Here is a 26659-nt window from a genome sequence, read left to right as displayed (position 1 = left end):
AGGTGTTGCTGTTTTTGTTGCTTTAAAGGCTAGGCATACAAAATTACTGTTTTGAAAGTTATTACTATTTGTTTATCTAAACAACCATAAAATTGGAAGCTAGTCTTTCCTTTTTCACCACTATAAACCACTATATTATTTCATATACCATAGCACAGAGCTTCTAAGAATAGAGATGTTTTCATTGTGTAACGATCATCGTCAGCATCCGATAGTAAATATAGACCATGTATTTGAATATATTCTGATAACATAAGGGAGCAGCATGCATACAATTGATCTCACTCCCTGTCCAGTTAGTCACACATGGGTGAACGGCACTGAATATTTGAATATTGTGATGCGATTTTACTGTATCTATGTGCTTCTTTGAGGACAGAGAAAAAGTATTGAATCTACAGTGCAAATGTTTTGCTTTTGAATTCAAACATTTGTATTTTTCCATTTGACTTGGGTACACATAAAACGTGTAGTGTTAACTATTACAAAATGGCACTTGTATTTTAAAAAAGGCAAAAGTGTGTAATTGTTAAAATTCAAATGAATGTACTTACAATTGAAATATTAATAGCTGTTACTCTTCTTGCTCTGTGAAGGGGGATGTTTTTAATAATAATTCACTAAGACAGTGCTTTACAGAAATTGCTGTATTATCTTCTACAACAACCACATTTTACTAATTTTCAAGAGGTGGAACATGTACACTAATTACTGAACTTTCTAACACGATATGTTAATGTTTAAATATTCAAGGCAGCCTTTTCCGACTGGCTTATTACAGCACATAATTCATTTCAATACAACTTGATAGAAGACATGGTGTGTAGTTTTACATGTGTATACTTTGAAAACAAGAGCATTATTCATTTGCATAATCAGAATAAATTATGTGGCTGGTATGTTTTTGGAAAATCTAACTTAATTACATGTTTTCACAGCAGGAAAATAAATGATCTTCTCGGATTGTACTCAAAAATAAAACTGTAGTAAAGGATTGATACTCCAAAACAATGTTGTTAATTTTAAAATCTTTTTATTTATCCTTTTTGTTTTGTTTTGTTTTTTTAAACAGAACAATGCAGAAGATAATCGCACCGAGAGATTGCGAAAAGCAACAGAACGTTTGCGAAGTCCAGTAATGTTCAAGAAGGACTCCACAGTGAGGAAAACACAGCTCCAGTCTTTCAGTCAGTATGTTGAAAACAGACCAGGTAAGAAGTGTTTTAATTCCATTTCTTACTGTAACAGTGAAACCAGTCTATCAAAAATTTACTGTAGAAAATTTAACGATTCCAGCAGTTTTTCCTGCATTCAAGTGACTGCAGTCTATTTGGTGCAGCCCCTCTAATCTATAAAACATATTCATTTGCCATCCACATACCACAGACAGCAGGTTGCACAAAACAGGTGGATTGGCGAGCTGGCCAGAGCGAAGTAATTAAAACAAAGGGGAGTTGTCCATCTAAACTGCAAGTTTTTAATAATAGGCCAGTTCCGGAATGCTGCACCATGTCCATACTTTACAGAAGACTCGGAAGATCAGTGAAAGGGAATCAGGACAAATGGCTACAGTGTACTGAAAGAAACTACATTCAGTCAGAAGCACTGATTTAAAATCAGTTTAACTGCAAAAGGTCCACCAAAAGAAAATGTCACCACAAGCCAGTCAGTTAATTTTATGATTCTCTCATACACTTCTTAGTCATTGTGGTAAATAAGCTGCAAGCCAATCCCTGACATGAAATCTATAGAAAAAATACAGACTAGATCTGGCACTTGTTAGATGTTAACTTCAGAAGATCTCCTAGCACTACTGTTGCTCTTGAGACTGTACACATGAACGGGTGGAACAGCATCCCTCATGAATGCCTAGCTATTATCATCCACAGGATGCCACATGTTACTGCTTTGCCAAAGGCTAAGGGTGGAGCTACACATTGTTAACTAATGACTGAATGTTGCTTCACCTTTACCAGCACAATACATGATTTAGCATATTTTGTCAAATGTTTAAAACCAAATATGTGTTCTTTTGATTGCACATTAAAAAGGCATATGATGCTGCGACTAAGACCGCCAACATATTGGCTGCAATATCATATATATTTTTGGCAGTCTTGATGGACCTTCATATCTAAGCTATCCAAATGTCTGCAAGTCTGTTAAAACTGCTGAAGTATGCTCAACAGTTACTGAAGGGAGGAATGTGCTCCCCCACCCATACAGTCAGTATTTCTTGAAAAACAAAGTGTGTGTGTGTGTGTGTGTGTGTGTGTATATATATATATATATATATATATATATATATATATATATATATATATATATATATATATATATAATATATATATATATACACAGTGCCTTGCAAACGTATTCAGACCCCTGACCAATTCTCTCATATTACTGAATTACAAATGGTACATTGAAATTTCGTTCTGTTTGATATTTTATTTTAAAACACTGAAACTCAAAATCAATTATTGTTAGGTGACATTGGTTTTATGTTGGGAAATATTTTTAAGAAAAATAAAAAAACTGAAATATCTTGCTTACATAAGTATTCAATCCCCACACATTAATATTTGGTAGAGCCACCTTTCGCTGCAATAACAGCTTTAAGTCTTTTGGGGTAAGTATGTACCAGCTTTGCACACAGTGTCGGAGTGATTTTGGCCCATTCTTCTTGGCAGATTTGCTCCAGGTTGTTCAGGTTGGTTAGACGACGCTTGTGGGCTGCAATTTTCAAATAGTGCCACAGATTCTCAATGGGATTGAGATCAGGACTTTGACTGGGCCACTGTAGGACATTCACCTTTTTGTTCTTGAGCCACTCCAATGTTGCTTTGGCCTTGTGCTTGGGATCATTGTCCTGCTGAAAGGTGAATTTCCTCCCAAGCTTCAGTTTTTTAGCGGACTGAAGCAGGTTCTCTTGCAGTATTTCCCTGTATTTTGCTCCATCCATTCTTCCTTCAATTTTAACAAGATGCCCAGTCCCTGCTGATGAGAAGCATCCCCACAGCATGATGCTGCCACCACCATACTTCACTGTAGGGATGGTGTGTCTTGAGGCATGGGCAGTGTTAAGTTTGCGCCACACATAGCGCTTTGAGTTTTGGCCAAAAAGCTCTATCTTGGTCTCATCTGACTACAAAACCTTTTCCCACATCGCAGCTGGGTCACTCTCATGCTTTCTGGCAAACTCCAGACGTGCTTTCAGATGGTACTTTTTTAGTAACGGCTTCTTTCTTGCCACCCTCCCTTACAGGCCAGTGTTATGCAGAGCTCTTGATATGGTTGACTGGTGCACCATTACTCCACTCCCAGCCACTGAACTCTGTAGCTCCTTCAAAGTGATTGTTGGCATCTCTGTGGCTTCTCTCACAAGTCTCCTTCTTGTTTGAGCGCTGAGTTTTGAGGGACGGCCTTTTCTTGGCAGTGCCTGGGTGGTGTGATGCAGCTTCCACTTCCTGATTACTGATCCAACTGTTCTCACTGGGATATCCAAACACTTGGTTATTATTTTGTACCCTTTCCCTAATCTATTCATTTGTATTACTTTATCTCTAACTTCTGCAGAATGCTGTTTGGTCTTCATTTTCCTTCAGATTCACAGCCTGACCAATGATCCTTCAACAGTGGGGTTTTTATTCAGAAAATGTGACAGCAACTTTAATTGTGTCCTCGTTAGGGCAATTTCTTTCATCGGTGTAAACTGGGAGCTTCCACAGCACAGGGGTTGAATACTTATGCAAGCAAGATATTTCAGTTTTTTATTTTTCTTAAAAATATTTCCCAACATAAAACCAATGTCACCTTACAATAATTGATTTTGAGTTTCAGTGTTTTTAAATAAAATATCAAACAGAACGAAATTTCAATGTACCATTTGTAATTCAGTAATATGAGAGAATTGGTCAGGGGTCTGAATACTTTTGCAAGGCACTGTATATATATATACACACACACATTATAAAAAATGTTTCATAAAATATCTGGGTGTGGAAGCACATTGCTCCCTTCGCTATGCATTCCCTTTAGATTCCTCCCACAGTGGCTCCTGCTGGGAGGGGTAAGAAAGGCACAGCTGCTTGCATGGCATCAACACAACAATCACAAGGCCTATGCACAATAGAGAACTGAAAACTCACTACATTACTGCATTGTATGCAATCGTCTGCACAATCTGTGGAATAATCTCTTAATTACTTTTTATTCAGGGTCTGTTTGGTATGTTTTGTTACACTGTGAAGTCAGCAATATCAGACTAATGGCAAGCCCATGTTTTCTGTTCTGTTATGTCTGTCTTATAAACTAGTGGCAAGTTACCACTAGTCTGATACTGATTTTTCTTTTTTCATGTGCTGCTTTGTTTCTCTGTTTTTCACTGCCTGGTTGTTCTAAATTTCAAAACCTTAATGTAAAAATATGATGCTGTCATCACACTTTCTGTAATGGCGCATGTTATATCCCAATGAAAGGGCATTTGCAACACAACTTAGTGAGAGAAAGTAAAAAAATAATTCAACCCAATATACGCTCTACATTTCTCATATCTTTTTTTCTGTTGTGTGTGTGTGTGTGTGTGTGTGTAGTATACAGATTCTACTGATTCTGTAATGTTTATACATTTTACGGTGTATTGAGACCATGTTGGCAAAGCACTGCATAAGTAAATTAAAATGTAAGAGTAGGAGTAAGATTCATGACCTTCAGATATAAAAGGCCAGAGCATGTGCCTACTGGAGTGAGGAGCCTCTGCCTCAGTAAATGGTAACGCAGTGTTGTGGCTTTTCACTTTGTTCAGCTGGTAGCCCAGCAGGCTACTAGAGGGCAAACAAATTTTCTGTTTGACTGAACATTAAATGAGTGCTTCAGACATCCTTGAAGTGGGAAATGGGGTGTGTACTCGTACAAGCCCCTTGCATGTAGCCAGTTATTACAGCTCATTGTTAATTATTAGTGGCATCTGTTTTATGTATTGGTTTGTTTCTCATATGCTATGCATATCTTGAAATCCTTCTGTCATTTATTTAATACGAGTTTTCAGTTATAAGTGTAAGCCAGAAATTGTTGATTGGCTTCAGATTCAACCAGCACACTCTGAATAGACAGTATGTGCACCAAGGGAATTGAATACACAAAATTGCATTTGATTTTTTTTTTTTTTTAATTTACTAGGTAGTAACTTGCTTTTAACCATAGTTGTGAGCCAGTTTTAACAACTTTGTTTGACATTGCTGGCAGGCTCTGTATGTCCACCATTGGATGATCTTTCCCAGCATGTTGTGTTTACTCTTCCTTCGAATCCAACTTCAACTCCACCCCCTGTTGTTACATGAATGGAAACAATTAATTTCACTTCAAATGCAATTACAACTGTCCCCCTTCACTCCATTGTGCGCTTCACATCAGGGACCTGGCGTAACTTCTGCATCTGATGGTGGCATGTTTACTGTACTCGGCCTCCCGTTGGCAGAGGTGATTTATTAATCCTGAATCAAGTGCAAAGATACATTTTCAGAGTAATGAAGTTATTTTGAGGGGGAGAAAAATAAGAACAATACTGTTCACAATAATAATTACATTTCTTTCCCACAACTAAATTTTGTTGTTACATTTATAAACTGTTAGCCTTGTTTTACTCTGCTTTGAAAACCTGCCTTTGATTTTACCCTAGCTATAAAATGGATCTTCAATAAGTTACAATTGCCTTGTCTTTTTCATAGACAAAACCTGACAGTTTGAACCACTCCTGGGTGCACACATACAGTTTAAATAAGTAACTGTTTACAATTCACATAAACAGCCTAGGTTTATTTAGTTTTTTTTTACACTGCAGGTGAAATGCAATTATTGTTGGAGGGAACCGTAGACGGACATCCCATCTAATGTTCTTCTGACAAGTTTCTGTACAGATAACTTAAGATAAATTATTTTGTTTCTGCGTATAAGCCAGCTGGCCATTATAATAAAGTAGCACTGTTGCATTTCCACTAGCCATGCACTCATATCTGGCAGTGAAACTACTTATGACTTTGAGGGGCCAGACTATGTTGGTTTTCATTGGAAAGATTTACATAAACATTTTATAAGCATGACAACTGCATCTTGTCCTGTTCTGAACATTCAGTTATTGGTATTGGAGTTCAATTGTAATGTCCTGAAAGTTTCACTTTCAAATGAGATTTAGCAACACAAGTTAGCAAGAGTTGGGGGGCTGATTTGTCTGTTTAATAATGAAATTGTTTCTAAATGTGAATTGCATTTAAAATTGCAGCCAAATTTGATTAACATACCGGAAATATAGTTAGTCTGCTAATCGAAAGTCCTTGTGTATGCAGAGAATTAGAGACACTGTTTAGCTGTCCGGATGTTAAAAAAATAAAATGCTTTTAGTCTGGTCTCTCTTATTTTAGATTATGCACAAGGTGTGAATTTATAATAAAGCTATTTAAAATATCTTTTTATATCCTTTCTTTTTCAGAAGTAAAAAAGCAAAGATCTGTACAAGAAGATTCAAAGAAAGCAAATGAGGAGAGGGTGCCAATAACTGAAACTGAGCAGAAGCCATCTGAAGATGAAGTACTTAACACATTTCATTTATTTTTTTTCGAGATTGCTGATCATGCTTTCTCCATATATGGAAGTAATCCTTTTAAACATTTTTTATTATTTTTTTTTTATAAAGATGTTGGTTTTTTATGATGTAAATCTCCAATGTATTCAAAGCCTAAGAGGGTGCACATCTGAATTAGTTTGCAGTGTGGTGATAATTGTCAGATAATTTTTTTTTTTTTTTTTTTTAATATATAAGAAGTGCACAGCCCCGGTTTCCTTGAGACATTTCTATCAGGGCACTTCCCATAAAGAGATTCCAGTATTGATCTCAGCACGAAGATTTTAATTATTACAATAGCAGATACTGGAAAGCAGGGAAGAAGTCACAGGAGACCTGCTAGAATTTCTCAGCCAACCCGTTTTGTTGGCTTGGGTTAATGGGTGTTCAACCTTTCCATTATCCATATCAGCCGTGAATTACTAGCTGAATGATGTTTGCATTAATATAATATATATGGTAATTTCTTCACTTAATTAACGGGGAGGTTCTGCTCAGTGGGGGAATGGTCTGATCATGTGTAAAATTGATTTGTGAGGGAAATATTTGATAGACCGCAGGGAGGAAGCTGCATTTGATGGACAGCTGAAGGAATGATGCAGAAAAAGTGCTAGCTGAAACTTAAGATTTTCTCATAAAAAAAAAAAGATGCATCAGCACAAAATGCAGCATTTTTTTTAAACAAAGTATCCTTAGGTCTGAATTTAGATAAATATGTTTGAGAGAGAGAGAGAGAGAGAGAGAGAGAGAGAGAGAGAGAGAGATTTTTCAATTGCCTCCATTATCTTAATTTTTTATTTTTCTAAGAGCAGTTCAGTAGTATAGTAAAGTCAAAATGTGATATTATGAGAATTAAAGAAGCAAGTTCTGCTCAGTGTCTGGATGTGGGAACTGGAAGTTCCCTTTCAAGTTCGAAATGTAACCATTACCGCATGGGTATTTGCCTCCTAAAAACCCAGAAACCTGAATAATTTATATCAAAGCTGCTTGACAAGCCTGTGACGCAGTCATGGCCTGCCTCCAAGGAGATAAACTTACTACGCTCACATACCTCAGTGCCATTTTTCCTTTAAGACTGACCTGAAACAGGAGAGCCTAGTTCAGATAAGTACTTGCTACTTTTTCTGTTTTACACAAAATATATGTGATATTGAGAATAATCTTTTATCCCTGCGAGGCATGCAAGGCCAGTCTGCCTGTTGAGGACAATGCTCTTCCTGCCTCGGGCCAGAGCACGCCAAGGAGCCACCAGTGAACCACCGTCTCTGAGTTTTGTGCACATTTCTCTAAGCGCACACTGAAGAAACATCTCCCCCGCAGCTCTACAGAGCGCTCTGTGTCCCTCACTCCTGCACAGCGCTCTTCACCCTCTGGTAGAGAGGTGGTTGTGTCCTCATCCCGTGGCTCTGTGCCAAGGGAGATTGGATAACGCACCCGGGAAAGTAGCCCACGCAGGAAGCCGTCCTCACTGTCTTCCTCATCCTCCTCTGCCTCTCTTTCTTCTTCTCCCCCGAGGAAGAAGTAGTTGCCGTTCCAAGCGAACAGCAGACTCAGAGCAGATGGCAATGCTCTGGGCAGCTGTTTCCCACCAAGGAACGGTGCTCGGAGAGTTACTGCGTGAACATTCGGCGCCGCCTGCTCAGTCAGTCCTCCTGGGGCCCCAGGGGGCAACGAGCACAGATTGGCAACAGGAAGACATGCTGTCCATCGCTGCCTATGATGAGGGGGGTGAACAGGAGATGGCATTCCTGTCTGAGGACATGGAGTCAGATAGCCCATCCCCTGCAGTTAAGCTCTCCCTGTCGGCAGAGCTTCTACTGCTGATTTAAGAGGGTCACTGCAGTGTTGCAAGTGCCCTGGCCTATACAAGGTGAGACAAGGCAGACGAGATTCTGCAGTGCTCTCACTGCATGCGGGAATCTACAAAGGAGCTGGTGAGCTTGCTTCCAAAGCGACCCGCAGGACACTGCCATGGTGTCTCAGGAGGTAGCTGCAAAAATGGGCTATTCGCATGATAGACCCCCTCCAGTTGGAGACAGGGTTATACTCCAGGTACTTCCTAGTGCCCAAGCGGGATGTGTCGAAGGAGGTTCAAAATGTTGACGATGCAATAGCTGTTGCAGTCAATCACGCAGGAAGCCGTCCTCACTGTCTTCCTCATCCTCCTCTGCCTCTCTTTCTTCTTCTCCCCCGAGGAAGAAGTAGTTGCCGTTCCAAGCGAACAGCAGACTCAGAGCAGATGGCAATGCTCTGGGCAGCTGTTTCCCACCAAGGAACAGTGCTCGGAGAGTTACTGCGTGAACATTCGGCGCCGCCTGCTCAGTCAGTCCTCCTGGGGCCCCAGGGGGCAACGAGCACAGATTGGCAACAGGAAGACATGCTGTCCATCGCTGCCTATGATGAGGGGGGTGAACAGGAGATGGCATTCCTGTCTGAGGACATGGAGTCAGATAGCCCATCCCCTGCAGTTAAGCTCTCCCTGTCGGCAGAGCTTCTACTGCTGATTTAAGAGGGTCACTGTAGTGTTGCAAGTGCCCTGGCCTATACAAGGTGAGACAAGGCAGTCCATCTTTGAGCCTATAATCTCTCCATGCCCACCCCCCGTGCACCCGGGTTATCTTTTTGAAATCCAGTCTTCTTGAGATCATCTGGATACAGTTCCTGATGTTTCCTGGTCGATGGACACCCTATATAGCTGGGCCTGGCCCAATTTCTGACGGTGGAGGCCTCAATTGCCACTTTGGTAAGGACATCTAATTTAGCGCGCCTGTTCAAGGACGCTATCTGTCCCAACAAAGCAGTGGTGGGTCTCTGATGTGATCCTGAAGCGTGCCTATTCAGCCAGTGTGTTCATCACATGGCTGGGCAACTATAATAGCATTCTGGTAGCCTACCAGACCTGTTTCCTGGGGTCCCTCTCTGACGGTCACAGGCCCTCACCAGAATAGCTGGATGAGCTGCATCTGGTTAATAAGAACCTGCTCAAAACTGAAGGGGCAGGCTGTAGGCAGGAACCTGGCTGCTCCGATAGCTGCACGTAGGCAGCTTTGGCTTTCCTAGGCACACATGCCTGACTGGGACAAAGCACCGCTGTTGGGTAGCCCTATTAAACCAGGGCATACGTTTGGTCCTGTGGTGGACGAGATTCTGCAGTGCTCTCACTGCATGCGGGAATCTACAAAGGAGCTGGTGAGCTTGCTTCCAAAGCGACCCGCAGGACACTGCCATGGTGTCTCAGGAGGTAGCTGCAAAAATGGGCTATTCGCATGATAGACCCCCTCCAGTTGGAGACAGGGTTATACTCCAGGTACTTCCTAGTGCCCAAGCGGGATGTGTCGAAGGAGGTTCAAAATGTTGACGATGCAATAGCTGTTGCAGTCAATCAGGCAGGGCGACTGGTTCACCACGGTGGACCTCAAGATGCCCATTTCCACATCCCCATAAAACGAACGCACAGGAGAAGTACCTGTGGTTCGCTTTTCAAGGAACAGCGTACGAATTCTGAGTCTTGCCATTTGGCCTCTCTCTAGGTCCCTGTGCCTTCTCGAAGTGCACGGAAGCTCTCCTGTCCCCATTGAGTGCTCATTTGTGCCCAGTCTCCAGCACAGACAGAGGCCCACACCAAACTTGTCACTGACCACCTTCAATGGTTGGGCCTTATGGTGAATCATGTGAAGAGCCAGCTCACACCTTCTCAGCATATCTAGGAGTGTGTTTGGACTCTAGGTCCATGCTGTCCACTGTCGTATGGCAGAGTGCAGAGAATAGCCGCCTGTTTAGAGCTATTTCAGCTCAACAGTGCTTATGGTAGTAACGTTCCAGAAACTTCTGGGCTTGATGGCAGCAGCTTCTCGGACCCTACCTTTTGGGTCTCCTACGCATGCGCCCTCTGCTGGCCTGGTTCCACAGCAGGGTTTTTCAGCCCGTGTTGAACCGCGACCGCCTGTTGACAGTGTCTCATCACTGTCTAAATGCACTCTCCTGGTGGAAACAGCCGGCCCATCTGCGCCTCGGCGTAGCACTGGGCAGTGTCACCAGAAGGCAGGTCGTCACCACGGACGCATCCGGGCTGGATTGGGACGCTGCGTGGAATGGCAGGGGTGTGCAAGGTGTGTGAGAACCCCCCTTGGCAGGGTCGCCACAATGTTTTGGAGCTGCAGGCAATTTACCTGGCCTTGCAGCATTTGTTTGCAGGAGGTTCAAAGGACAAATGTAGTTGTCCGTACAGACATCAACCACCAGGGCGGCCTCAGGTCACCCAATCTCCATCGCATGGCCCGCAAGCTTTTACTCTGGGCATTCAATAACCTCCTCTCACTGCAGGCAGTACATATGCCTGGGGTGACAAACTGGGTGGCGGACCTCTCAAGGAAAGTTTCCAGTGTCTCGGTGGAAGCTTAACCTCCCAGGAATCAACCCATTGTCAACCCAACCCATTGTCCCCTCTGGTTCTCTATAAAAGGTGGGGACCCGCTGGCAGTAGATGCCTTGGCACACCAGTGGCAGAGACAACTATGCCTTCCCACCTCTTGCCCTGCTCACGCTGTGTCTGGAGAAAATCAGGCAGAACTGGGCCAAGTTGCTCCTAGTAGCCCCTTATTGGCCCAGGAGACTCTGGTTTTCAACCCTGATGCAGCTGCAGAGCGGCCAGCCGTGGAGACTGCCCAAGCGCCACAACCTGCTCAGTCAGGCACGGGGGACCTTATGGCAGCCTGCAGCTCTGGGTCTGGCACCTGAACGGCTGCATTTGAGCCTTCTGGGTCTGTCCAATAAGGTTATTGACACCCTACAAAATGCCAGAGCAGCATCCACATGTTCCCAGTACAGGTACAAGTGGGGCGTTTTCAGACGTGGTGTCTGCATCGTAGGTTTGACCCCACGACTTGTCCCATGGCAGTAATACTGCAATTTTGGCAGGACCTGTTTGACAAGGGGAAATCCCTCTCTACATTAAAGGTCTATATGTCAGCCATTTCAGCTTGCCGTGTCAGAATTGACTTGGTCTCCCCAGAAGCTCACTTCCTGGCAGGGCAATTTTTTGAGCGAGCCAACTTGCCCCCTCCAGAAAAGCTTGCTGCCCATTCCACCAGGGGCATTGCAACTCCGTGGGCTTTATTCCAGGGTGCATCTGTTGGAGAAATTTGCAATGCAGCGGTGTGGGCTACTCCCCATACCTTTACTAGGTTCTACAGACTTAATGTCATGGATCCCAACAACCCTGGTTTTGGAACTAGAGTGTTAAAGGCGCCTTCTCAGTCGACCCTTACAAAAACAGGCATAGAGGTGAGCTTCTCCCTCAGTTTCTTAGCCCTTGTTACTGGGGTTCCATATGATAACGCACAAGGCAGCCTCTTGGGTTAGCATTCCAGTCATTCTGCAATATTGCCCTTGTGACGACTTTGGTACACTCACCCATGTGGTAATGGTTACATTTCATACTTGATAGGGAACGTTAGGTTATTATAATAACCCTGGTTCCCTGAAATAGAAATGTAACCATTAACCTTCAAGGTCACTGCGTCCATGATTGCAGCAGACTTGAAGGAAAAATGAAGATGATGTCTGTGACCGTAGTTTTTTATGTCCTCGGGGACGGGCCATGACTGCGTCACAGGATCGTGCAGCTTTGATATATTTTATTCTGGTTTCCGGGTCTATAGGAGGTAAATACCCAATGCGGTAATGGTTACATTTCTATTTCAGGGAACCAGGGTTATGATAATAACCTAACATTTTGAAGGGCAAGTTTTCAGTGAGCACACCTTTGAGTTGACTCTAATTTTTTCATATTCAATAATGCATGTAAATCCCTTTTAAAGGTCTAAATTTTTAAATGTTCTACAGTTTTCTAAAGCATAAATGTTATGTTTTATTAATAATCACTGCAAGTGTTCTGTTTATTTCAATTACTTTGATTGTATACAAACCAAAAGTAACTGATCTTGTTTTGTATTTTTAAGTAGTAAGATTTTTTTTTTTTTTTTTACACCATTTACTTAGGAATATAAATATAGAAATCAAAAGACTATAGTTTTGAGATTTCCTGCAGCAGACTAATATTCAGCCTCAATTAATTAAGAAATGTACTTAATGTGTGACATACAAAAAAATGTAGAATAAGCAGCTTTATAAATTAAAACAAGCTGTTAGTTTGCAAACAGTTATTAGTTAAAAAAAAAAAAAAAAGCGGAAATAGTTGTCTAAAAATGTGACTTGTACTTCATGTTTTCTTCTTGTCTGTTCTGCGTTACAGAAAGGGTTCAAAGACACCAGTCAGTATGTAGTTGGAGAATTGGCAGCACTGGAGAGTGAGCAAAAGCAAATTGACACCCGGGCCGCGCTGGTGGAGAAGCGCCTCCGCTATCTCATGGACACAGGTACGCTGCCCAATTACACTGTAAACAGGTCTTGCAAATTGAGCGTTCACAAACTCTTATAGAGTTTTGGAAGTGTGAATCTTTGAAGCCTGAATGTTCAGCAGAACTGCCTGGAAAATGAAAAGGCTGTGATTCGCAGCAACCTCTCTGGGCCCCGGTGATAAGAGTGCCTTCATGGGAAGTGATAACTGGCCCTGATACCGTGGGAGCCAGCACTGTTGAACAGTGTGCTCATCCATGCAGAGCTGCAATACATATCTGTGCCTCATTGATATGCTGCGGCAAAAAAAAAGGGAGATCTTCACTATTCTACTGATTCAGTGGGGAAAAGATTTGGCCAGCTAAGGCCATGTAGCACATGAAACAGAGCACAGTACAAGGGAAAGGATCCATTGACTAAATCACTGAAATTTCAGAATAGTATCCTGTTACTGATACTTTAACAATTATTTTTCAGAAGAGTAGGTCTGAAAAGTCAATATTTATTTATATGACACCATTACATTTTTTTTATTATTTACTTGTGCATATATATATATATATAAAGTAATGTTAATTAGAATTAATACAGATAGAAGATAGAAGTAGAGATGATGTCACAATATATAGAACACCATTACATCATGTAAGGATAAATCATGGATTTGAATGTAAACAATAACAAGTAGTTGTCATGCCGTCAAAAACCTATAAATACCTCCAATGTTTTGATTCAAACACAGGCTTCCTTGAGAAAGATATGTACAACATATCGAAACGTTGGGCAGCTGGCTCTTTGAGCTTATATATATATATATATATATATATATATATATATATATATATATATATATATATATAGTGGACAAAAAAATGGAAACATCGATGGGCCACTATGGTATTCCGCTCTGTGGAGTTCTCGGCGGACCGTTTTTGATGAAACTGGCTGCTCGCGCCCCAGGTTGAAATTTGCAGTCAATTGATCTGCAGTTGCTCACCTGTTTTGCTTTGCACTTCGAATGAATGCATGGATATCATGATCCTGGAGTATGCGCTTCCGCCCACTGTTGCTCTTTGCTGATGATGTCTTTCCCTCGGCGTTCCATGCCGACATAACCTTAGACACTGTTGCTTGTGAAACATCAGCAACTTGAGCTGTCACACTTGAACTCCTGCCACACGTACCCCAACAATCACCCCTCTTTCAAAGTCACTGAGGTCTCCTCTTGCAGCCATGCTAGCCATAAGTATAGGCAACCAGGCCTGTCCAGAATTTTTATACATGACCCTAAGCATGCTGGGATGTTATTTGCTTAATTAACGCATGAGCCACACCTGTGTGGAAGCCCTTGCTTTCAATATACTTGGTGTCCCTCATTTACCCAGGCGTTTCCATTTTTTTGTCCACGATAGATAGATAGATAGAGTCTTCATTAGTTTACTGCATTGTTATACTTAAGAAGAAATGACATTTTTACATATAAAACGCTGATCCTCTGAATGGAATGCATCACACCCCCTGAGGATGCCTTACTAGTGTTGATACTTCTGAAACAGCAGTGCACCTGTTAAACACTTGATTATATATATATATAATTATTTATTTATTATTATTTTATTTTTTTTAAATATCATGAAATTAAAGGGAAATGCTGATGTTGAATAGACCACACATGTATTAAAATTAAATGGGTTAATAATAATTTACAGGACTTCAAAGTTGAATATTAATCATGTGCAGCGCACTAACTAACAAGGTGTTATTCAATTGTACATGCAATAATCCTTCTGACACAACTGCCAGGTATACAAAATAAAAAAAATAAAAGCATTCTGGTAATTGCTGAAATAGGTATAGTTCTGGCATGAAGACCAAGCAAGTCCTTTAGTGTCTAGTGACTACGAAAGTGACAGCCTTATTGCACCCTCACAAAAAGTAAAATTATAGTTTTAATATTCAACTAAACTAGACATTCATTGAAAAGTCTTTGCAGATTTTAAAATAAAACAAAATAATAATAATAAATAATAACTTCTTTGGCAGCAGTGTCAAAGCACAGTAGATTATCAGTCAAAATGCAGTGTGCCATTTTTGTTCTGGGAAATGTGGAAGAGAAGATCTGAGGCATTTAAACTGTTGGAAGTAGATGGGCCCTCACCTGTTTTTGTGTGATTTTGGCTCAAACAGAGACAAGGCTGCAGAGGTTTTAAGATTAGGTATATAGAATTCTCCACATTTTCTATTACGTTGTCCCTAGATGAATTCAAAGTAATTGGGGCGGTTAATTTATTTACACAGAGCAGTTCACAGCGCATTAAATAATACAGATAATTGAACAAGAATTGTCAAGTGTCTTCTGATATCAGACACATTACAGAAGGGAATGTGCATAAAACTCCATTTCTATGCAGCCATTGTTTATGGTAATTAAGTACACAGATGTATCCCTTGGTTGCCTTCCAAGATTATGGCAACTGCTATTGTTGTCCTCCATTAATATGTAATCAGTAAATAGTTTAATTTTCTATCGTGCAATTTGATAATTCTCTTTCTAACAACTCTTAATTACTACATTGCCTTAATGATGCTCATGGTTATGAAAATTGAACCAATAAACTCCTAAGAGAAGTCGTGGGGGGAGGTTTAATTCCAGAGGTGGTGCTTGCTTAATGAACTTGTTATTCCTTCACCAGAGGGAGCAGTGTCCTTCAAAATATTAACAGCTTATACATTTATTAAGATTCTACATAGGAACATTTTTATTAGATTTTTCTGTCTTAATACATTTTCTTAACTGTTTTACACGGGCATAATATTATAGTGGATTGATTCTGTAAATTCCTTCCTTATTTTGCGATCCTTTTCTTGCCATCAGACATGCAATTTATGCCAGCCTTGTGATCAAAAAGCTTGTTTTCCTCTACCTTTTTAAGCTGCAGAAAATAAACGAGTATTTAGTCCTCACTTTTTGATCATTTCTCAGTGTTTTAATTGCCTGATGCAGCAGGGTAGCAGACTAGACCAGACCTGGAAATTAAAATAAAATAAATGTGTGTGTATATATAGAATATTTATAAGTAGAGAATATAGCAATATCTCTGAAAAGGGGAAATGAAAAATAATTTCTAGTTTAGCAATGGAAGTGATATTATCAACTTGTGTCCTACACAATATTACATATTTTTAAATGACTACATAAAGTGTAACAATGGATATAATTATCAACATAGCTGTGTTTAGCATAGCACTATGCTTTTCCACCTATGAGTGATAAGAGATTTTAAAAAAAAAGAATGAGTTTTAGCTAAGATTAACATATGTTTAAAAATGCACTTGACACAGATATGATAGACTTAGGTTTTATAGCTGACTAATCCCTATTTTGTGTTCAACTCAGAAACCTAAATTCACAAAAGGAGGATATCAAAGGCTTAATGTAGTAAACAGGCGGGCCACTATAACCAAAGAACATAACAGTGATTTATTCTTGATGGCTGCATTGGCTTTATGGAAAAATCTAAGAAAAACTAACAAATATTTTTTATTCTAGTTTACAATGGTGACACAGCCTCTTTTTTATGTCGTTATTAATTTGCACATGGCATTGCAGACTGCCCTTTTAGTTAACTCATATCTACTAAATTGTTTGCTATTCTTTCAATATGGAAATTATTTTGTTGACATTAAAATGTGCACAACTGTGTAACCACAAATAACAAGTCATTGTAATTTTAAAGAAGATCTAATGAACCGATATTGGGGGTGTGTTTGTTTTTTGTTTTTTTTTGTTTTAATTTAATTTCAGCTAGTATTCAGTGTATATACACTTTCACACAACATTTTCCAGATGAATAGGGATTTCGTTCAACATTGGTATTCAGCACCTGATCACAACTCGTGTAACTTAGTTTACCCTTTTATTTGCTAATTAACAGTCCATTGTTCTGTGTTTTGTTTGGGATGTTTTTTACTTTTGTTTTGTTTTTAGCTTTTGGTAGCATACGCGTTGACTTCCTAAGATTTAAATATTCCTTCGTTAAACCTTTTTTGCTTTGATAAGTTAAAATTCTTCCTTCTGTTCATAAGCCAAAGCACTCATCATCACCCTAGTTTAACTAAAGATTTAAGCTCAAATACGTGAGTAGCATGGAAAACATTTCCTGCTTAGAAACACAAACAGCTAGCACAGCTTTAAGTATATTATCAGGCAAGTTCTTTCAGAAACGTATTGCTAAAGAAGCTTAACATTAATTATTGTAACTTTGGGAAGATTACATCCACACCAGCCTTGTAAGAAGCAGCATACACTTCTTGACCTCCTATGCTAGAGCTTAAAGACACAAGAATGGCATTTTACCAACTTTAATGGGATAACCAGTATAATCTTTCAGCAGTATGAGAAGAAAAAGTGTTTGGAGCATAATACCCTACTGAATTCTGACAGAGCCTGTCTCTAATGTCTGCTGCAATCAGTAATACACTAGTTTGCATTTTTGCATTCAAATCTACTCAGGTTTTGATAAAAACTCTGCCCTGCCTTACTGGTTTGTACCTTGGCTTCTAGCCTCTGCAACTCATTCCCCTTAAATATCAAAAGCTTTCTGCAGACTTCATTTAAATCCCTTGCCTCTGACATTCCTTTTAGCATCAGTGTCCAGCTGAAAGAATGGGAGGTGGAGATTTGAAGTTGTGCAAACCAACTTTGCATTCCTTTTTGAAATCATACATCGGTGAATTACCAGTAGATTGTAATTGGAGAAATGGCAAACCTGTTTTGAATGCAGAACGTATTGTATTGTATTGTATTACTCTACAAACTATACAAAAGATCATTTAGTTTTGCATGCAAAACAAGTTAAATCTTTGTATTTGTTTATTGTATACCATATGCATCTATAATATAAAGTGTTAAAAGATTGCATTCCCTTTTCAACAAGTTACCTTTCCTTTTTTATGTCCAATAATATAATGTGCTGATGAGGTTCTGCTTCTGGCTTCTGCTTCATTGTTAATTAATATCAGAAGCCAGTTAAAAGTTGGAGAAGCAAAACGATTTAATTAGTTAACCTGCAAGGACTCCCCCTCCCCCAGAGTGCAGCAGTTTTTGGCTTGGTGTCAGGCTTTCAAACATTCTTAAACAGTTGGATGAAAGGGGATTTTTAGGAAGATTGCGGGATGGGATCCTCTAGGCATTGTCTGAGCATCTTGAGATAAAATGTATTGGATGAAAAAAATGGTGGAGAAAGCATTAGATTAAAATGTATATATTTTTAGTAACTGGACACAATTACAGGGAGCAGTGCAATTGCTTTCTTGGTTATCTTAAGCCTGTATTATTTTAAATTGTTGATTTGAACTTTGGTTTATACATCCATACAAGCTGTATGGTAGAAGCAATTGATATAGCAGATTACCATTTTGAAAAGGAACAATGCATATGCTTATTATAATCCTTCTTTTATTTAACTATCCCAGGGTGTCATTGCCTTGTCATCTAGAAGCATTTGACATTGATTTTAAATAAAACAAGGCTAAAAAATAGAATTTAATAGATATATACTTACTTTTATTTACAAGTTAAAGTAACATTTTTTTTTCTAAAAAAAAAAAAAAAGTCCTTGAGGTCACACACTGCAAATTGCCTTTTAATAGATAAGTGTATTTATTCAAGATGTAATAAATTATTGTCTATACTTTTAAAACCATTTTTTTGTATCTTGTCTTGTTAAAGAAAACTAATTATTTTCTTTGTTGCTGATGAAATAAAAGTACTATGTGTGCTTTGCTGAGGGGTGTTGTATATTTAGCATAATTGATCATTATTTAGTTTGCAATTTGTGTTCTAACAACATAATTGAATTTTACCTATGCAGTCAATTAACAGGCCTTTTCAAATGCAAACTGATTAAGACTTGCTTAACAATTAACTGTAATGACTGGCATAGACAGTAATGGTCATATTCACTTGCAAAACATGCTATTCTGGCACTTTTGTGGTTGTTAATTTGCTATTGTATTGGTGTGTTTTCCCTACAAACAGTAATCAGTTTGGTGATCTGACACACAAAACCAGAAACATCTACTCAGTTTATTACACTGTTGGCAAGTAGGTGAATTTGTACTGTTAATCATTTCCCAATGCAAACCTTCATCTAGTTTTGGAAGTGGTGGTGAGGATCAGAAAATGAACTAGCCCAATTAATTTGAACTATGTCACTTCCTTTGCAAGAAAGTTTAAAGAGTGGTGCAGCCAATCATCTGTTATTGTCCTTGGCAACACTGACAGATGCCTGCTAGAAACGAATGTTGTTAGCACATCCATTATTACATCAGATTAATTCATTAAGCAAATGCAATTATAACCTTGTCGGCCTTCTTGAAATGCGTGTAATATGACACTGGGTAAATTTGTTATAACACACGACCCGGGGAGATGGCAGACAGCAGCTAATGGAGGAGGTGGGGGAAGTTATGCAAAGAAAATTGTAAAAGTTTCTTGTGGTGAGTTTTTTCCCCACTTGGGATCTGCAGTGTTTGCTGTTGTTTTACACCAGTGAGCACCAATGGGTGCAATTTATTGCGGTTCTGCATAAACCATGAAAACTTCAAAGAGTTTTAAAATCCTTGTATATTTTAAAGGAACTACAAAAAAATTGAAAGAAAACAGAACTTTATTTATTCATTCATTCATGTATTATTCTGCTTGCAAAGAGTCTGCTCCCCCGGTTAACATACCTTTCTCACAGGTGTGTGTGTGTGTGTGTGTGTGTGTGTGTGTGTGTGTTTGTTTATTTATTTATTTTTTTAAACAGGAAAAATCATATGCAAGTTTATTTTTCTATTTAGGGATGGCTTGATACGTTACCAAGGATGTAAGCTACAGTAAATTGACGCCCTTAATTAATATCCAGAAAGATTAAAAACAGTTGGCCCAATTACCCACATTCTGTCTGCAGAGAGAGAGTTGTTTTATTTATTTATGTATTTATTTTAAGCTTGTAACGCCACACTAAAGTCACAATTCAATACATATCACAATATGATATGATATGTAACACTGAACAATTGACAGTTGCAATGGGCTTCTTGTGTGATAAGATAAAGTGATTAATAGTGAGGGACTATTTTGTTAAAGGCAAAACTTTAATGTAATAGGAGCACATATTCATACCAACTGTAAATCAATTTTTTTCATCATGCAAGAACTATTTAGTGGACTACAGTTATGAGGTGCTCTTGGACATGGACTGTATCACAATGCCCAGCCTCTGTTTTGATACAGTAGATCACATGAAGGAAGTAGCACAACTCATCAATACCCAATCAATTAGATTTTCTCTTTGGACCCAAATAGTTTATAAAACAAAATATAATTAGTATTAGAAAAGAAAACTTAACTATCACAAATCAATTCAACTTATACTTGTACCCTCTATCACTAGTTTATTAAACACACAAAAACTGTGTTTTACTTGACGGTAAGAGCTGACAATTCCAAAAAAGATGGGAAATAGTCAGGTAAGGCTGCCACTGAGCCCTTACCTGACCCATGTTCTGACAAGGCTTTCCAGCACACACCGCTTAAATGGTACAGTAGGTGGGTTCACTTCAGACAACATGCGTAGTCACTACTGGGCAGGTGAGGTGAGGTCTAAAACCAGAACTATGGTTGTTTTCATGTTGTCATAAAATTATATTTGAATTGGAAAAGCTCATTAGAGTAGTTGGAATATTAACACATCTGGAGTGAGACAAGTTATTAAGTGTATTTTTCCAAGTATTCAAATATTTACAACTGTCATAACCATTAAAGCTTTTTTCTTTCTTTTTGGGGATTTTGGTTTTGTTTTTGTTTATGAAGGACACAAAAACATGTGTTTGATATGGTGGAAAAGAAATTTGATGTATGTGTGGCATAATAATGTACAGAAAGGTACATGGTGTAAAAAACTAAAATGGGAGGCTACTATCTCGTGCGCATGACTTACTGTAATATCTCATGCTCACGAGGATAGTAAGCCATGTGCACGGGATAGGAGCCTCCCTTTTTAATTTACACCATGTCCCTTTAGGGGTTCTGTAGTAGTAAGACCATTGAAAGGAGACAAATAATATGTTACACAAGCATTTTCCAACCAATCAATCCATGAACGTTATAGATCTTTCTTATCAATTTATGACAGTGACTCTTCTAAACTTACAAAGGATATGTATTAGGGCTGTTTAAGAGAACTTTTGAATCCTCAGCAACCCACTGGTGTCTACCCATGTTGTCTGACGTGAACCCACCTACTGTACAAGTTAAACAGTGTGTGCTGGAAAGCCTTGTCAGAACATGGGTCAGGTAAGAGCTCACTGTTTAATATCCATTATTTTTTCACTGGAAGGCTGATTTTAAAAACATGATATTTATATGCAATTGAAAGTAGATCATTTCATTTAAATTGTACTCCTGTCTCTATATCTTAAAGGACGATTTTGGTATTTATTTTTTTGTTTGTAGTTTAATAACTACTATTATATTATAACAAACATTCCCAAGTAGGACCACATTTTAGATACCTTGTACACATATACATAGACTTCTCATACATAAAACAAGCTATTATTATTAGGCTATTACATTAAAAAAAAAAAAACATGAATACTTTAGTTACGTTTATATTAGGCTAGCTATGTGATTGATTATTAGTAATAATATGAATATATTCATAAATATATTTTTTATACCTTGTTTAAAAATGTACTTTGATTCAAATGACATCATTAGGAGAGAACGGCACATTTCCATACAATCGATTCAAGCATTTCATCGCTTAATATAAACAAGATAATGTTATGCTTATGTTAAGTGTATATGCAGACAGGCTAAAATAATTGAATCTGTTCAGTATTGAACACAGAAGACTACGCGGCGATCAATCTTTCAAAATTCTAAAAGGCATTGACAATGTCGACCCAGGGAACTTTTTTGACCTGAAAAAAGAAACAAGGACCAGGGGTCACAAATGGAGATTAGATAAAGGGGCATTAAGAACAGAAAGTAGGAGGCACTTTTTTACACAGAGAATTGTTGGAGTCTGGAACCAACTCCCCAGTAATGTTGTTGAAGCTGACACCCTGGGATCCTTCAAGAAGCAGCTTGATTAGATTCTGGGAACAATAAGCTACTAACGACCCAACGAGCAAGATGGGCCAAATGGCCTCCTCTCGTTTATAAACATTCTTATGTTCTAATGAGTACTATCCGTCTGCTGGATATGGTGTTTAAATACACAGCCATTTTTAAGTTATTTTAGTGCAAAAAAAACTTTGACTAATTTGTCAAAACTAATTTATTTGTGATTCTGTAACTTTTAAAAACTACCGCACGGATTTTCATGAAACTTGGGCAAAAAAATTCTCTGTCACACGGACATGGAGGATATGAAATGCAGTCCAGATCCGTTTTGAAGCGTCCGAGAAAACATGCCCCTCAAAATCGAGTTTAAACAAGGCTCTGCCAGTCACTCTTACCTATAATAAAGATCCCTCTGTTTCATTTAAATATATTGTAAGGTGTGCATTAGCACAAACATCACAATTTCCCCCACTAAAAAATAAACCTGCATTCCCTATATTACTGTGATTCATACCCTAGAGGTTTTATATGTGTTCATGGAAAATCACGGCCTTGCTTGAGATGCTGAAACACAGGTAGCTGTATTGTTATGTAGCCATGATAAAAAGGGCTGTAATGTGAAAACAAGTATCAGCATTGGGATCAGTTTAATTCGTTTCCATGTGGCTCTTGACGAAGGTAGTCAGTGCTTACAGCAACTTCTTTATGGTCCTTTTAACTGTAATAAAGTTGTTGAGGACAGTAAATGTGTTATGTTTGTGTAATGCAGAACATTGCTAATTAATGAAGACTAAGCACTCACTGTATACAACAGTTTATCCAACGAATCATCTACATTATTTACATTAGTCATTAGATTTAATGAAGAGGTAAATCCGAATAAATAAATGTCACTGTGCATGTGGTCAAAAAAAAAAAAAAAAAAAAGTTGTGTTGGGGTTATGTGTTAAGGCTTAACAGTTTAGGTGAAGGTGTGTTTTTACAGCTTGAATTAAAAATGATGCTATATATATATATATATATATATATATATATAATATATATAAAGCAGCTCAACATGCAGCAGCAACCCAGCGGTGTCTAATCAGAGTCCTATCATGATGCATTATAACTGTATGCAAATCTATTTACATTGGAATGGGGCTTGGGTTCTTAAACTGAGGCAACAAAGTTGAAAACTGGGGCCAACAAATAAATGAAAGTTTGTCTAAATCCATCAGATAATAGAGGCACTGTTAAGACTAACCATGGTGCTGAGCTAAACAGGGGGATTACTCCTGGGTTTTGCATCAGTTGTTTTCTGCTGGGTGGCCTCACTTGTCAAAAAAAAAAAAAAAAAAAGCCAGTTTAACGGGAGAACATTCACATGGCACATTGAGAAAAGGAGTGCACTTAATTCCATCAAAGCCCAGAAATCACTCATTCATTTATTCTAACCCCCAATTGTTGGTCATTTCTGAAACATCTGGTCCTAAAGTCCTAAAAGCCAAACATAAGTAGAATGCAAGCACTTTCCACAGCTAAAAACTGGAAAAATATGGAAAGGCATCTGTGAATTATTTTGATCCATGGGTTGCCTTTTAAATGTAATGTCAGGTCATATTTGTTACGTTTTGAATTGAATCACTGTATAAATATTTAGCATCTATCCTGACTGTAAATCAACCAGCCATTTTCAGATTCTAATTAAAAAAAATAAAATAAAAAAAAAAGATTCTGTTAAAGCAGTAACTGGAAAAGTCCTGAATTGTAGTGTTTAAAAGGGCATAACCCTTCCATATGGTTGGTTACTTTGTAGAAAGCAGCAATTAAAGTAAAAAATTGCTAAACCTAATGGAGGAGTTTGCATTTGCACTCGACTACATTTTTATTTGTGAGATGCAGCTCAAGTGTGGTCTCAATGTTATAGGTCATTTCCAATTATATTTCGTTCATATTTTAATTGTGAAGGGAAATTACTGATTCGTTCACTTGCTGTTTATATGTATGTGGTAAATGTAATCACCGTTGATGTGCACTTTGCCTTTACGGTGTGTATTTATTTTCCCCTCCCTAACAAGATCTTGGGTAAACTAGATTATCTAAAAAAGCATTCCCATTTTATGTGTACTGAAAGGGGTCTTTGCAGACATCCTGTTTAAAAAAAAAAAAAATGTGTTTGGTCCAGAAGACACGTGCACAGTATCATCAGGATAGGGGAGATGATAGGAAAAATGTCATTAAACAGCTTGTGAAATGTAATGTTTGAAACAGTGCTTTTGAGAAGGAGCAGATTATGAGTTGCATGGTGACTCCTTCCAGCTCTCTGGGAAATGAGCTGTTGACATTCTTTCGGGTCATCATCCAAGATAGGAGGCCAACAACAAGGATTTAGCAGATAAATCCATCCAGCGAGACCTTTATACATTTCACTGCTACTTGGAAAGGTTGATGCTAGATAAATGTAGCCTTTTTCTGGTTCATCAAAGAAAAAATATGTAAATATGTGTCATTTTCTTTTATTTAAAAAATCTAATAACAAAATTGAATGGTCCAAATATTAACTGTTATCTTAACCCAGGTCTTCCTTTGACAAGTAATTATTTATGTACTCTCAATACATAAACAAAATCCTATGTATCTTTTCTATCTGTTGGTCACATTTTTCTTACTGGTTCCCAATGCCAATTGGGTGCCAGCCAGGAATTCTTACCCTTTTAGTTATTTTTTTTTATTTATTTTAAACCATATTGAGCTCAATCTATTTAAAACTAGCTTTAAAACTTACTGCAAAAAAAGCAAAAATTGAAGATGCTCGCTCTGTGTGTGTGTGTGTGTGTGTGTGTGTGTGTGTGTGTGTGTGTGTGTGTGTGTGTGTGTATATATATATATATATATATATATATATATATATATATATATATATATATATATATATATATATATATAATATATATATATATAAAAAGACAAAAATTGATCCAGCATTGAGAAGTTGTATCACAGTCTAAATATACAGGAACATTTTTCCCATAATTCTCTGTGCAACCTGGAGCTAGCAAATACCCTGCTGCGCTGAAAAGCCAAAGGCACAATGAAATAGAGAGCTTACCACCGGCAGCTTTCAGAAAATGGCAAAGTAGGCAAACTATACATCGCTGGCACTCCAATTTTGTCAGAATGCTAATGAGCCGGCTCTGATCTTTACTCAGTTTCCCGTGTTTTCTACATCTTCAAGGACCACATGGCGCTAGCAAAATAAAGACAACTAAATGAGAATTTCGAACAGTTTTTGTGTTGGGACTTGGTGCTTTTCAGTTGGCTCGCTCATTGAATATTCTCAACTAAAAAGAGTGCAACAGGGGGTTGGATATGAACTTTTAACAGGGTAACATTTTTACAAAAAGTAAATTTAGTGTGACAAGGGAAATATGAGAAAAATGTCTGATTACTTTCCACTCCATAATATCAATGACGCCTTCGGTCCCGCTCGTAGTTGTCCAACGAGAGACACTGATAAAAGGTAAATGTGGTCTGTTTCCAGTGAATGTTTAGTGCTCCTTTAATAACAACATTCTGAATAAAAAGCACCAGGGAGTACTCGGCATTAGCAGTTGAGATCACTAGTTAATAGGATGATGTCTTTTAGCTTTTGTTACAAGATTATTGGCTAGGATAGGTTTCTGTTCTCATCGTTGCAAGGTTTGAAGTGCCTGTTGAGGACAAGTGCTAAAATACTGGTTTCTCTATATTGTATTGTTTTGTATGTATGGTAAAAGCCTTTTCATGCAACACCTTTCACTGCTTTACCAGGTGATTTTGTCGTTGATCTCTCATCTGCCCCTCTTGCTGTATTAATTACTTGAAGTGTTCTGCTTTTCACAAGGTCCTTGATTTTGCCTCTATGCTCATCACAGAAAACCAAGCTGTAATAGGTTTTACCTTTTGTTAAACAGCAAAAAGAAATAATAAAAAAGACAACCATTCACCCATTTTCTGTTGAGAGCTTTTTTCTAACTATGATTTTAGAATGAAGCTGCAGCAAGTTAGTGTACGATGTAATTAAGCAGGCTTAAATTGTTTAATATCCTCCATAAAGAGGAAATATATGTGCCTCATGACTTGAGAAACCTCATGCAGCTGTTGAATTCATGCTATTGAGTTTTCCGTGGATGTTTATTAGAGTCTTCTCTAAACGGATCAATTTGACTTTTAAATTTAAACTTGAGATACAGTGATTTATAGCATCTTTTTTTATTTGGGGGGGGGGGGGGGGTCAAAGATGGCACATTTCTTTTAATGGTGTCTCTAGAAAACCAAATAACCAATTTTTCAATGCAAAAAAACATTTGCAGTTAGTTATTTTTCATTAGAATTTCCTGTAGTGTATGTGGTGCTGAAATAAATAAAACTGCGGGCATAGAGGCAAGCAGGGTGTAAAGAAATGAACATTTCTGTTATCAGAGTCTTGTTTGCTTTAGTCACTGGTTTTCGCTTACTTCTGGGGAGAATAGTGTTTACTGAAGGGTATTTGTGTATTGCGTGGAAGAGCTGTAGAAATGTGTTGGCGAGAGTTATCTTCT

The 26659-nt window shown here is 38.4% G+C and overlaps 1 protein-coding gene across 12 annotated transcripts in view; it reads left to right on the top strand.

Annotated features, from left to right (window-relative positions):
* Nucleotides 1–26659, top strand: part of LOC117402982 (EH domain-binding protein 1-like) — a 157118-nt gene that overhangs the window by 107433 nt on the left and 23026 nt on the right. For all 12 annotated transcript variants that reach the window (XM_034004751.3, XM_034004754.3, XM_034004748.3 and 9 more), the window contains 3 exons: nucleotides 1073–1211; nucleotides 6488–6585; nucleotides 12873–12996. In XM_034004751.3, coding sequence (XP_033860642.3) covers nucleotides 1073–1211; nucleotides 6488–6585; nucleotides 12873–12996 — 361 coding nt within the window. The remainder of the gene's footprint in view (nucleotides 1–1072; nucleotides 1212–6487; nucleotides 6586–12872; nucleotides 12997–26659) is intronic.

This window comes from Acipenser ruthenus, chromosome 5, assembly GCF_902713425.1.
Source record: "Acipenser ruthenus chromosome 5, fAciRut3.2 maternal haplotype, whole genome shotgun sequence".
In the NCBI taxonomy this organism is placed as follows: Eukaryota; Metazoa; Chordata; class Actinopteri; order Acipenseriformes; family Acipenseridae; genus Acipenser; species Acipenser ruthenus.
The sequence above is the reverse complement of the archived record's forward strand: the minus strand, read 5'-3'. Positions and strand labels throughout refer to the sequence as shown.